The sequence below is a fragment of the Stegostoma tigrinum genome, chromosome 44 (genome assembly GCF_030684315.1).
Source record: "Stegostoma tigrinum isolate sSteTig4 chromosome 44, sSteTig4.hap1, whole genome shotgun sequence".
NCBI classification, from domain to species: Eukaryota; Metazoa; Chordata; class Chondrichthyes; order Orectolobiformes; family Stegostomatidae; genus Stegostoma; species Stegostoma tigrinum.
In genome coordinates, this window is record NC_081397.1 from 9,159,417 (window position 1) to 9,173,076 (window position 13,660).

Consider the following 13,660-nt stretch of genomic DNA (forward strand, 5'->3'; position numbering starts at 1 on the left):
ACTGCCCCGTTGATGCACACTGTCTCTCACGCTCCCACTTTCTGCAGTCAAATTGGGTGGCCACGGGTACCCGCATGGGCCCAAGCTATTCCTGCTTCTTGTAGGATACATGGACCAGCCCCTCTTCTGCAGCTACACTGTCCCCACCCCCACCTCTTCCTCTGTTATTTCGATGACTGTATCGGTGCCACCTCGTACTCCCTCAAGGAACTCACAGTTCATCCACTTTACTAACAGCTTCCACCCCAAGTTTAACTTCACCTGGACCATCTTAAGTACATCTCTCTCCTTCCTGGACAACTCTGTTTGTTTGCATTTCTGGAAACTGGTAACTAATTCAAGCCAACCGACTGTCACAGCTACCTAGAATACACCTCCCCTCCCCTACCTTCCTGCAAGAATGCCATCCCCTATTCCCAATTCCTTCCTCTGTTTCATCTGCTCCCGAGATGAGGCATTCCAATCCCGGTCATTGCAGACGTCCTTGTTTTTCAAGGACTGCCATTTCCACTCCACAGTGGCTGAATATGCCCTTGACCTCATCGCTCTCATTTCTGCAACTTGCCCCTTAGACAACCTCTTCACAATAACAAAAAAGACAGAATCTCCTTTGTCATCACGGATCACTCCAACAAACTCAGGATTCAACGCATCTTCCTCCGCCACTTCTGCCACCTTCAATCTCACCCCACTCCCAAGGACACTTTTCCCTCCCCAACCCTATCAACCTTCCAGAGGGACCGCTCTCTCTGACTCCCTCGTCCACTCCACACTCCCCATAGCCCCACCGCCCCTGGCACATTTCACTGGAACCACAGGAAGTGCTACACCTGCCCCAATATCTCTCTCCCCTTATCTCCATCCCAGGTCCCAAGAAAACCTTCCATGTTAAACAGATGTTCATCTGTATGTCCAGTAATACATTGTGTTGTGTCCACTGTTCCCGATGTGGCCCCCTCTACATTGGGGAAACCAAGCGGAGGCTTGGAAACCACTTTGAACACCTACGCTCACATCGTGACAAACGACTGCACCTCCCCAGTCATGAACCACTTCAACACCCCCTCCCACTCGTTGGACGACATGTCCATCCCAGGCCGCCTCCAGTGCCACAACATTGCCACCGGTAGGGTGCACGAGCAGCAGCTCGTATTTCACTTGGGAGCCCTGCAGCACAATGTTCTCAACAAGGGCGTCAAAATCTGTCCACCCCAAACCCATCCCTGCCTCCTTGACCTGTCCATCTTTTCTCCAACCAATCTGGTTCTCCCACCTCACTGATCAACCCCCACCGGCACTTTGGCCTACTAACCTTAGCCCTGCCTCCTTGACCTGTCAGCCTTCCCTCAACCCACATCTGACCTCCCTCCCTACACTTACCGTTACTGGCTCCAGCCCTGCCTCCTTGACTGGCCATCTTTTCTCCACCTATCTGGTCCTTTATCCACCTTTCGTCATCATCTCCTCACTTCTCTCTATTTATTGCAGAGTCCCTTTCTCTTCTCTTCCCTTCCCCCCCCCCCCCCCCCCATTTCTGACAGAAGGGTCCAGTCCAAAAATGTCAGCTCTCCTGCTCCTCTGCTGCCTGACCTGCTGTGTTCATCCAGCTCTACACCTTGTTACCCCCTCAAAGGAAGACATCATGTTACATAGTTTGAACAACCACGTCTGACAAGTAGCAAATCACTACTGAGCACATGCAAACACATAGACAAAGCTGCTGACTGAGTCCCAAATATGCTCATTGTATCAACACATAACATACAAAGACTGGGTATACATTGTTGTCATACACACTGCAGGGAACAGAAGCAAATACATAGAAAATGTTTACAGCTCTGTTTTAAGAAAAGCAAGAGAGTCTACCAGACAGAAAAAAATACCTTTCAGCCCATGGGGTTGATAGTAGACAAAAACAAGCACCTGACATTTCTGATCCCGTTCAGCCAGCATTCCATTTCAATAAGTGTGCCATGGCAGTATACGATTTGCCAATCTACCTTATCACAGCGTGATTCTCAATGTGTTCACCTTCAGGAATAGAAACCATATTTTCCGTCTGTCTTGCAAAATTTCTTCTTTTTGTGTGGGGTGAAGCATTGAAGTGAATTTGGCAACTAAGTTAAACAGTTTTCTAGTGTCACTTGTCCCTCCCAATGAAATATTCCAGAAACACGCAAGAAAACAGAATGCTGTTTCTTCACGTTAGTGATGTAATCATCATTTAAAGCAACGAAGAATGATCCATTTAACTAAATCTTGTAATTGTCAAATTTTACTTTCTCACAGTTTGACCATATTCAATAAGGTTAAATCTTCTCCACTGTAAGACAGAAAATACAATTCCTTTTTCTTTCTTCATCCCCACGACAGCGCATTGTCAGTGTATTGCCGATGCCATGTGCCATTGCACAACAGAGCAGGGTTCTGTTATATCCATGGTAGTATAATTTAAGTGAATTAGCCGATACCCTTCCCTGTAGAAGGAACCTCGTGGTCATTCAGCTGAATACAGTTGATTTGTTCATTGCCCTTTTCTTTAGACTCAAAGAAAGGAATGCCACATCAATCTATTCCCTCAGCATTATTCACAAAATTCTGTTCCTGTGTACACAGAAAAGCTGATGTCACCTTGAAGAACAGCCCTTGATACAATTTCTGTCAGTTAGACTCTGCTCTCTTGGAGTTACAAAACCTTTTTGCTTTTACATCACACAATCCATTGCACAAAACAAATGCATGGAGCAATAACTGACAGGCACAGGCTGATAACTGCACTCCTGCGTTCTTAAAGCAGAAACTGACAGGCTTGGGCTGATAACTAAACTCGGAGGTTCACAAAGCAGCAGCTGGCATGTACAGATTGATAACTATATACTTCGATATTCACAGAGCAGAAACAGACAGAGAAAGATTGACATCTGTACTCTTATTCATGTGGTATAAACATTATAGGTACAGATTTCTAACTCCACTCATTGACACACCGAGCAGAAACTGACAAGGAGAAATTATTTATATTTCAATACCAGGACTGGCAAATCCAAATTGCTAAGCACATTCACAGCACACTCACTGGCTGATAGGGAACGATTGATAAATGTCCTGAAATAGTCATGTAACAGAGACTACCAGTTACAGATTTATAACTGCACACTCAGACACACAGCTGAAACTGACAGGGACTGACCGGTAAATGGACTCGGACATTCGTCTGGTAGTTAATGACAAAACATAGAACGTAGAACATTACAGCACAGTACAGGCCCTTTGGCCCTCGATGTTGTTGTGCCGACCTGTCATACCGATCTCAAGCCCATCTAACCTACGCTATTCCATGTACATCCATATACTTATCCAATGACGCCTTAAATGTACCCAAAGTTGGCGAATCTACTACCGTTGCAGGCAAAGTGTTCCATTCCCTTACTACTGAGTCAAGAAATTACCTCAGACATCTGTCCTATATCTTTCACCCCTCAATTTAAAGCTATGCCCCCTTGTGCTCACCGTCACCATCCGAGGAAAACGGTTCTCCCTATCCACCCTATCTAACCCTCTGATTATTTTATATGTTTCAAGTCACCTCTCAACCACCTTCTCTGTAATGTAAGTCCCTCAGCCTTTCCTCAAGACCTTCCCTCCATATCAGGCAACATCCTAGTAAATCTCCTCTGCACCATTTCCAAAGCTTCCACATCCTTCTTATAATGCGGTGACCAGAACTGTACACAATGCTCCAAGTGCAGCCGCACCAGAGTTTTGTATGGCTTCACCATAACCTCTTGGTTCCAGAACTCGATGAATAAAAGCTGAAACACTGTATGCCACCTTAACACCCCTGTCAACCTGGGTGGCAACTTTCAAGGATCTGTGTACATGGACGCCGAGATCTCTCTGCTCATCTACACTACTAAGAATCTTACCATTAGCCCTGTACTTTGCCTTCTGGTTACTCCTACCAAAGTGCATCACCTCATACTTGTCTGCATTAAAATCTATTTCCCACCTCTCAGCCCAGCTCTGCAGCTTATCGATGACTCTCTGCAACCTACAGCATCCTTCGTCACTATCCACAGCTCCACCGACCTTTGGTGTCGTCTGCAAATGTACTAACCCATCCTTCTACGCCCTCATCCAGGTCATTTATAAAAATGACAAACAGCAGTGGACCCAACAGCGACCCTTGCGGTACACCATTAGTAACTGCTCTCCAGGATGAACATTTCCCATCAACTACCACCCTCTGTCTTCTTTCAGCAGGCCAATTTCCAATCTAAACTGCTATATCTCCCACAATTCCATTCCTCCGCATTTTGCACAATAGCGTCTTGTGGGGAATCTTATCAAATGCCTTGCTGAAATCGATAAACACCACATCAACCGGTTTACTCTCATCTACCTGTTTGGTCACCTTCTCAAAGAACTCTAAGGTTTGTGAGGCACGACCTTCCCTTCACAAAACCATGCTGACTATCCCTAATCAATTTTATTCTTTTCTAGAATATAAATCCGATCCCTTATAACCTTTTCCAACACTTTACCAACAACTGTGGTAAGGCTCACTGGTCTATAATTACCAGGGTTGTCTCTACTCCCCTTCTTGAACAGGGAAACCACATTTGCTACCCTCCAGTCATCTGGCACTATTCCTGAACTTTTGATAACAAATCTATCATATCTACACAGCAAAAACTGACAGAAACAGATTAATAATAAAACTCCCAGTTTCATATTTGTTTAAACTGACAGGTACAGTTTGATAACTATCAGATTTTCACAGCAGAATCTGACAATAACTGATCGATTACTAAACTCAGATTGACAAGCAAATACAAAACAGGTATAGACGTGACAACTACACTCATGCATTGACCACCAGCAACTGATGTGTAGGTGCACAGCTACACTCATTCACATGGCAGTAACAGAGAGCTACAGCTTAATAACTACAGTCACCCACCTGCATTACAGTAACTGTCAGGGGCAGGTTGATAACACTCACACATTTATGTGACAGAAACTGACATGTACTGATAATAACTAAACCCATCTATGGATACAGCAGAAACTGACGGAGACTGATAATTGCACTTCCATTATCATTGCAGAAACTGAGATTTATAACTGCACCCTCTCATTCACATGGCAAAAACTGAGTGTACAGATTTGATAACCATAGGCACACATTTGCTTTGCAATATGTGACAGGGATGGGATAATCCTTCCTGCAAAATGTTACAAGAAAGCAAGAGAACTAATTAATTAATAATTCACAGCAGAAACCTAGAGGTATAATCCTGATAATTACACAAGAATATTCACTGGGGAGACACTGACAAGGTTCAGATTGATAATGACAATCTCATTCATACAACAGAAATTGGTTGGTACGCACTGAAAAGCACAGTCTCATAATTACAGAACAGAAACTGACAATCACAGACGGATAACTACATTTTCATATTCACATGTCTGAAAATGACTGTTAGGATTGAATGAATATGGTGCATTTTTACAAGCAGAAACATTCAAGGTTACGCTAACAACTGCACCCACACATTCAAAGCTCGGAACTGACAGGTAAAGATGAAAAGCCAAGCTCACGTGTTGACATAGCAGAAACTGAGAAGCACAGTCTGAAGCCTGCTCTCCGACATTCAGATAGCAGAAAACGACTGGCACAGATGGATAAGTATACTCACCTTGCAGACACTGACACGAACATTCCCACATCACCAACAATCAGGTAAAGACTTACAACGGCATTCTCATATTCACAAAGGGGGGAAAAAAAATAATCACAGTCAAGTCCAATTTGATAACTTCTCAAATAAACACAGGGCAGAATCTCACAGGTCCCCGTCAGTCTCTGCTGTGTGAATACATAAGTAATTTAACAAAGGCTCACCAATGTGTGAGACATGAATAGATCAACAAATAAACTCATATCCACAGACCCACTCACATTGTGTAGTCCCATTCATGGATCTGGACACTTAGTTTGTTTCTGGACTTCACTCAATTGGTATGGAATTAACAAAAAGAAAAATCACAAGACAAAGAAGCAGCTCAGATCAAGAGTGGAATCAAACACCTAATTCTGTTCAGATTCCTGGCTTGAAATTAAATATTGTAATGATTATTAACTGAACATTGCATCCAATAATGAAATATCACTGAACTTGGCTGATGTTGACTTGCAGGAGGATTTTCTTCTGTCTTCCTCCAGGCAAATACGTGAGGGACTAAGAGAAAGTAATATTCCCTCGGCACAAAGCCAAGTGTGACCAGCTGCTTCTAACAAACGGAAGGTATGTTACCGCTGTCAGAGCAGAGAGCATCCTTTCCACAGTCACAGACCAGATTGAGTCAGACACACATTGAGGTCAATTTCCAGTGAGATTTGTTCCAACAACACAGAGGAAATAGAAGTTTTGTTTTTTTCCACCATTCACAATGCACACCTGCCCAGTTCGAACAAATTTCAGCATTTCAAGTGTTTTGCGAGATCTGCAGCTCGGATAGCGGATAATGTTGAGCTGGCTTGCTTTTCTTCATACAGTCCATCACCATGCTCAGTGGTATCATCAGTGGAGCCTCCAATGAGTCAGTTATTCCACGTCCTGTGGAATTTATACTGTATGGTCCATTATGGTGACTACTATCACTTCTGGTTTTGATCTGTCTGAGTTTTCATTTTTGGGGTCCGATTCTATAATCTTGTTGATTGAAGTATGCATGGAAAACCATGCCTCTCGGAATTGCTGTGTGTCTGTGTTTGGCTTGGGCTACCATGGTTACTTTGTCCCATGTTAACCTGATGGCCTTTATTGTCTGAATATGTGATACATTCAGACAACCAAGGCCATCAGTTGAAATGGGACAAAGTTACCATATTAAAAAGAAAGAACTGTGGATGCTGTAAATCAGGAACAAAAGACAGACTTGCTGGACAAGCTCTGCAGCTCAGCAGTAACTGGTTCTGAGGAAAGGTTACTGGACCCGCAAGGCTAACTCTCTGTTTTTCCCTTCACCGATGCTGCCTGACCTGAGCTTTTTCCAGCACCTTTTATTTTTGTTGTGTAAGGTAACCATAGCAGCCTAAGCCAAACATAGACATGTTAAGGAATTCCTAGAGACATTGTTCTCCACACAAACATAGAATTGGACCCCATGTATAAACCCATATAGATCAAAACTGAAATGACAGTACTCAGCATAACAGACCTGACAGTGCAAATTCCAAGCAGAGGAGAATCACATTGCATCAGCAGAGGCTCCACTGATGATGTCACCTAGCATGGTGGCAAAACGTCCGAACAAAAACATGACAGCTCACTGACCAAGTCAACAACATCACATTTCTGCATTCACAGCCCATTGACATTTACACCGTTTTTGAAGATGGACAGACTGAATACTTGTCCAAAATACACACTCAAACTGAATATAATCTGCATTAAATGACTCTGATAACAGCTACCACATAACAAATTGCATCGTCACAGAGAATATTACTGGCTGCCAAAGTTCAGCCGTGTTGTCAAATAGAAACTGACAAGCATGTGTTGATTCCTCTGCTCAATCATTCACCCTGTAGAAACAGGCAAAAAACAGGTTGACACTCTCTCATATATGGAAAAAAAGTTTGCTATACCATTCTCAAATTCACATTTGAAAAATGATATGTACAAATTAATATTTATGCTCACATATCAAACTACATGTACCCAAATGATAACTACGCTTATATATCCACAGCATATCAACAATCCGTTCTTCTCTGTTGCTAACACTCCAGTTTCACAGCATAACTTCACAGGTCCAATTTTATAAATGCATTTAAATATCCACAGACTTAACAGTTTTTTTTAGGTGCAGTGTGATAATGGCAGTAGATTCACCAACTTGAGGTACATTTAAGTTGTCATTGGATTAGCATGTGGACATACATGGAATAGTGTAGGTTAGATGGACTTCAGATCGGTATGACAGGTTGGCATACTATTGAGGGCTGAAGGGCCTGTACTGTGCTGTAATGTTCAATGTAACTACACTCCAATTTTCACAAGCAGATTCTCATAGGTACGTACTGATCATGAACTTCACGTATCCATGAAGCAGAAATGGACAGGAACAGCTTGGTAATAACCCTCCCAATGTCATACAGCTTGAACTGACAGGTACACTTTGATAACTATATGCATATCAACAGTGCAGTATCTGACACCTATGTATTGGTAACTACACACATACACACTCTCACACACACACTCTCACGGAGCAGAAAATGAGAAATATAAATGGATAACTAAACAGACATATTGACATTGCAGAAATTGACAGGCGACATGGATAACTACACTCATATCTTGCAGCAGAAACTGATAGTGACACTGATTGGAGAGCCGAAGTGGGAGAGAGAGTAAAATTTGTCAAATCAACAGAAAGCAAAAAGCACTGGTCACAGCACGTCAGCACTCGTCTGTGACCAAGGTAATCCGATACCAAGACACGCTGGCAGGTGTCTGAGGAATGTACGAATAGTTTGGGCCTCGATATATTGGAGATTTGAAGAAGGACGTCAAACCTTTCGAGGAAACAAAAAGTAAAGGGTCTTGACGGAACAGGCAATTTAAAATAGTGTCTAAAGATGGTGCGCACGATTAATGCTCTCTTTCAGGGAAAAAAAAAGTTATCGTTTGGTTTATTAACATATCGAGGTGTTTTTGAAATGTGAAATGAATATGCAGGTGCAGAGTGCAGATTTCGGCCCCTTTTTGCCGCTTGCATTTAAGTTTTTGAAAATTCGATTCAAGGTCAGAAATGGATATTCCACTCGGTTCGGGAATGCGGGAAAGGGAGATGAAGTCAAATATACATTCATAATCTAAAAGTAAATGTATTCGCGCATTCTGTTCTGTTCAACGTCCGAGTTTTCGTTAAATATTGGCGGGCTTTTCGAGTTTGAAAGAAAGCGGCTGATGATTTGGCGCCGGGATTTTCCGGCCTCCTGCCCGGGCCCCCTCCGGATTGGTGAGGGAAGCAGATATCTGATTGGGCATTGAAACGACATGAGGAGATACTGAACAATGTGACCAATCAGCAATGGCCGCACCCCCATTCCTCCCGAAGGTATAAGAGGGCGGGATGTGGCCGCTTTCCGGCATTCTCTGTGAAAGTGTTTGTGAGTTTGTGGCGATGTCTGGAAGAGGAAAGGGCGGTGGCGGTAAAGCTCGGTCGAAGGCGAAGTCCCGGTCGTCCCGGGCTGGGCTGCAGTTCCCGGTGGGCCGTGTTCACAGGCTCCTGAGAAAGGGTAACTATGCTGAGCGTGTGGGTGCCGGAGCGCCGGTTTATCTGGCTGCGGTGCTCGAGTACCTGACGGCTGAAATCCTCGAGCTGGCCGGTAACGCGGCCCGGGACAACAAGAAGACCCGCATCATCCCCAGGCACCTCCAGCTGGCCGTGCGCAACGACGAGGAGCTCAACAAGCTGCTGGGAGGTGTGACCATCGCTCAGGGCGGGGTGCTGCCTAATATTCAGGCCGTGCTGCTGCCCAAGAAAACCGCCGCTGGGGGCGCCACTAAAAAGTGAAGAGACCGTTCTGTAACTTGACAATCCAAAGGCTCTTTTCAGAGCCACCCACAACATCAGTGAAAGAGTCTCAGACCTCGTTTTTGTTCGATTGATTTAATTTTAAATATACAGAGCCTGGAACTTCGCAACGTCAAATTTCAATCACATCATTCATTGATCCTGTAGTTGTCACAGTTCGATAGAAAATGAAATCCATCCTGCTGCTCCTGATTTCGGTAATATTTCCATTCAGAGCTGGCAGCCGATGAGCAGGAAGAAGTTATGATGAGCTTATTATAAATTACAATGTATGACATAATTGGAGAACAGAATAATCGTTTTGCAAATACGTTTTCCAGTCCCACTGCTTGTTGTTCACTGCCAATTTCACATCTCCCTTCATCGCATTAGAGAAAGCGAAAGTGACCCGGGACAGCACGTTGCAGGGTCATTTGCTTCTGATAATGAACGGCCGCTGACCCTCTGCGCATTAATCTCAGGTGCAGCTCATTTTCCTGCCTTTGATATTATCGAGTCCTCACAGTGTGGAAGCAGGCCATTCGGCCCATCGAGGCCCGACTGACCCTCTGAAGAGCATCTCTCACAAAGTGCCCTTCCATATCCCTGTCACTCTGTCTTTCTCTGGACACACTGGGCCCATAGCATAGCCATGCCACATAAAGTGCACATCTTTGGACTATGGAGGAAACCAGAGCACCTAGAGGAAATCCTCAAAGACACGAAGGCCACCCACCAGCCTACCTTTTATCCTGGGAGAAGTAGCCCTGGCCTGTACAGCTTCTCCCTGAAGCTGAGCCCCTTACAAATCTTTTATGAATGTTTAAGCTTAAAGTTAAAAACAAAAGCTTCTCGTCAATCTGGCTGTTCATCATCTTGAAACCTTGGATGAACTGTCTAATCCATTCCCTACAGCAGACCAGGAGTGCAGCATCAAAAGGGGACGACCAGGGCTGTTTCAGAAAATTCAGCGGAGAAGGCTTCAGCAAATCCATCAAAGATACCAAGGGGCAGGACTGGAACAGTTTAGTGGCCCCAACCATCCAAACTGAGCAAAGCAAGATAGTGGACAAAGACAGTTCCCACCCTGATGCTGTCCATGCTTGGTTGACACAGAATGCCAGCAGCGTGGTGTCCACTGCCCCGCCAGGCCTCAACGCACCTGTTCTATCGGTCACTGCAGTTGTCAGATCCGTCTTCCTGGTGAGAACACCCAAGGAAAGTAACAGACCTGGACTGAAGCACCAACTGTGCATGTAATTCCTGTGGGGAGGTACTCTCTGACATCTTTGTCTCCCTCTGACAAGCTGTACTCTGCACCTGCTTGAGAAGACCACCATTATCCCAGTCCTAAAATCTACATGCAATATGACTTCATCTGTACTGCCCAGTGGCTCTGGCATCCAAAATCATGAAGTGCTCAGAGATGCTGGTCATGGCCCACTTGAACTCTCGACTTTCAGCCTGCCTCAATCCCTTGCAATTTTCCCACTAATGCAACAGGCCCACAGCAGATGCCCTTTTCCCAGCCCTGCAATCATCCCTGGAACATCTGGGCAACAAGGCCACCTACAATCAGGCTTCTGCTCATCAACTACAGCTCAGTCTTCAACACCATTATCCCTGCAAGACGGAACTCAAAACTAACACCTCAGGCTTGGCTCCTCCCTGTGCAACTGACTCCTCAGCTTCCTGAAACACAGACCACAAATCAAGAAGATAGGCAACTGAATCTCCTCTGCGAGGACATTCAAACACTGCAACCCTCAAGAATGCATTCTCAGGTCCCTACTGTACTCCTTGTATACTCACAATTGTTGTCAAATTCTGAATGAATGCCACCTATAAGTTTGCTGTTGACAACACTATGATGGGATGGATAATAAATAATGATGATTCAGATGACAGGAAGGAGATGGAGGGTTTGGTGACGTGGTGCAATTATAAAAAGAAAACTGAATGGTCACAAAACAAAAGAACTTATAATTGGTTTCAGAAGGAAAAGAGCAGAACACACCCTCAGGTCCATCAACAGAGCAGGGTGCTGAGAGTGTCAATTTCCCAAGAGTTACAATAACCAACAACCTTCATGGGACTTCCCACATAGATGCAATGGTAATGAAGGCACAAAAAGGCCTCGTCTTCCTGAGGCTGCTCATGTATTTGGCATGTTACTCATGCACCATAGAAAGCATACTGTCTGGGTTCATCAAGGCCTGATATGGAACCTGCTCTGTCCTGTTCCACGAGCAACTATGGAAGGTTGTGTTCACACCCCACACCGTCACGGCACCCAACTTCCCAACCATGGGCTCTCATTGCTGTGCAAAGCCTGAGACATCAAAATCCATCCAACCCCAATGGTGCCCTCCTACAACCTCTTGCATCAGGCAGAAGATACAGAAGCTCGAACACCCACACCAGCAGGTTCAAGAACAGATTCTTCCCTGTCATTGTCAGACTGACGAATGGAATCTTAAATTTCAAAAGTGTTGATCTTGCCTGCATACATCCTGTGGAGTGTAACTTGTATGCCTTATCATTTCCATTTTTCACATTATGACCTGTATGTGCTTACTGACTATGATCTGGCTATACTGCTCGCCAACAAAACCATTCACTATTTAGGAACATGTCACAATAAATCTAACTAAATTCCTGTAGCAGAGAGACCAGAATTGAATGCATTATTCCAAGTGTTCTAATCCATGTCCTGTAAAGCTGCAACTTGTCCTCCCAACTACTGTTCTCAATATACTGGCCAAATTTTCCGAAGGATACCATCAGCAACAAATGTTGAAACAGAAGTTAAACAAGATACAACCTTATTTTCAAAAGGCTGAAAAAGCCACCCCAGTGCCCCCTGAAAGAAGTTTTGTACAAGATGTGATAATGTGATAATGGGCCAGTTGGAGGTTTCAGTTCAGTGGTGGTTAATGCAGCTAAATTGTACGTGTTCAAATATCATGAAATAAAAACAAAAACGGCAACTTCTGATCAGGTTCCAGTTTCACAACTGATTTTTCTTTTTGTGAAGAGAAGGTGTGTGGCCAAGATATTGTCAATTCACACATTCTTTCCAAGCAGTTTTAAAAGGCAATCATTTCACGTTGAACATCTGTCTCTGCCTCAATTATATGAAAAGAGCACGTCCTTAAAAACAAGACACATTGCTGAATTTACCTTCACCCATTTGTTCAAAATGTGGGAAACTGGCATATTTACTGTCAACCCCTCATGCCTCCAGTAGCTTGTGAGCAGGTGTCAGCACTAGAAACATATTCAACCCTAATCATCAAAGCCCTGAAGCCTGCATGCATGTTACATTTATTATAAATACAGAGGTTAAAGCGGTTTGAATTTGTTCATCAGATTATTAGCATCACTGGCTCGGCTAAACCACCTGTAATTGCCATAGAGCCATTATATATAAGTCAATATCAGTGATGGGAGTGTGGAGTCACACCTAAAAGGGAGAGAGAACATAATAAACTCCAGTAACTCATTGTTCAGCCACTTCCATTTGCTCAAGTTGCTTTTTTTGACTCCATTTCCAGGGTGACAAGCCTTAGTGGGGTATGGATCATGTGCTTCACCCCTGGCAAACAAAGCAATTACCATCTATTTCAGTCAGAGAAAATGGGAACTGCAGATGCTGGAGAATCTGAGATAACAAAGTGTGGGGCTGGATGAACACAGCAGGCCAAGCAGCATCTTAGGAGCACAAAAGCTGATGTTTTGGGCCTAGCCCCTTCATCAGAAAATGGGGGCTGGGGAGGCAATTCTGAAATAAATAGGGAGAGAGTGGGAGGCAGACTGAAGATGGATGAAGGAGAAGATAGGTGGAGTAGCGAGTATAGGTGAGGAGTTAGAGAGGGGATAGATCAGCCTGGGGAGGATGGACAGGTCAAGGGGGGGAGATAAGGTCAGTAGGTAAGAAATGGAGATGTGGGTGGGAGGAGGGGATAGGTGAGAGGAAGAAAGGGTTAGGGAGACAGGGTGGGGGCGAGCTGGGCTGGTTTTGGGATGCAGTGGGGAGAGGGGAGATTTTGAAGCTGGTGAA

The 13,660-nt window shown here is 44.3% G+C and overlaps 2 protein-coding genes across 2 annotated transcripts in view; one reads left to right on the forward strand and one right to left on the reverse strand.

Annotated features, from left to right (window-relative positions):
- LOC132206967 (uncharacterized) overlaps positions 1-13,660 on the reverse strand; it is a 405,704-nt gene that overhangs the window by 191,165 nt on the left and 200,879 nt on the right. The window lies entirely within an intron of this gene.
- Positions 9,156-12,260, forward strand: LOC132207006 (late histone H2A.2.2-like). The gene has a single exon (XM_059642178.1). The coding sequence runs from the start codon at positions 9,205-9,207 to the stop codon at positions 9,595-9,597; it is 393 nt and encodes a 130-aa protein (XP_059498161.1). The 5' UTR covers positions 9,156-9,204; the 3' UTR covers positions 9,598-12,260.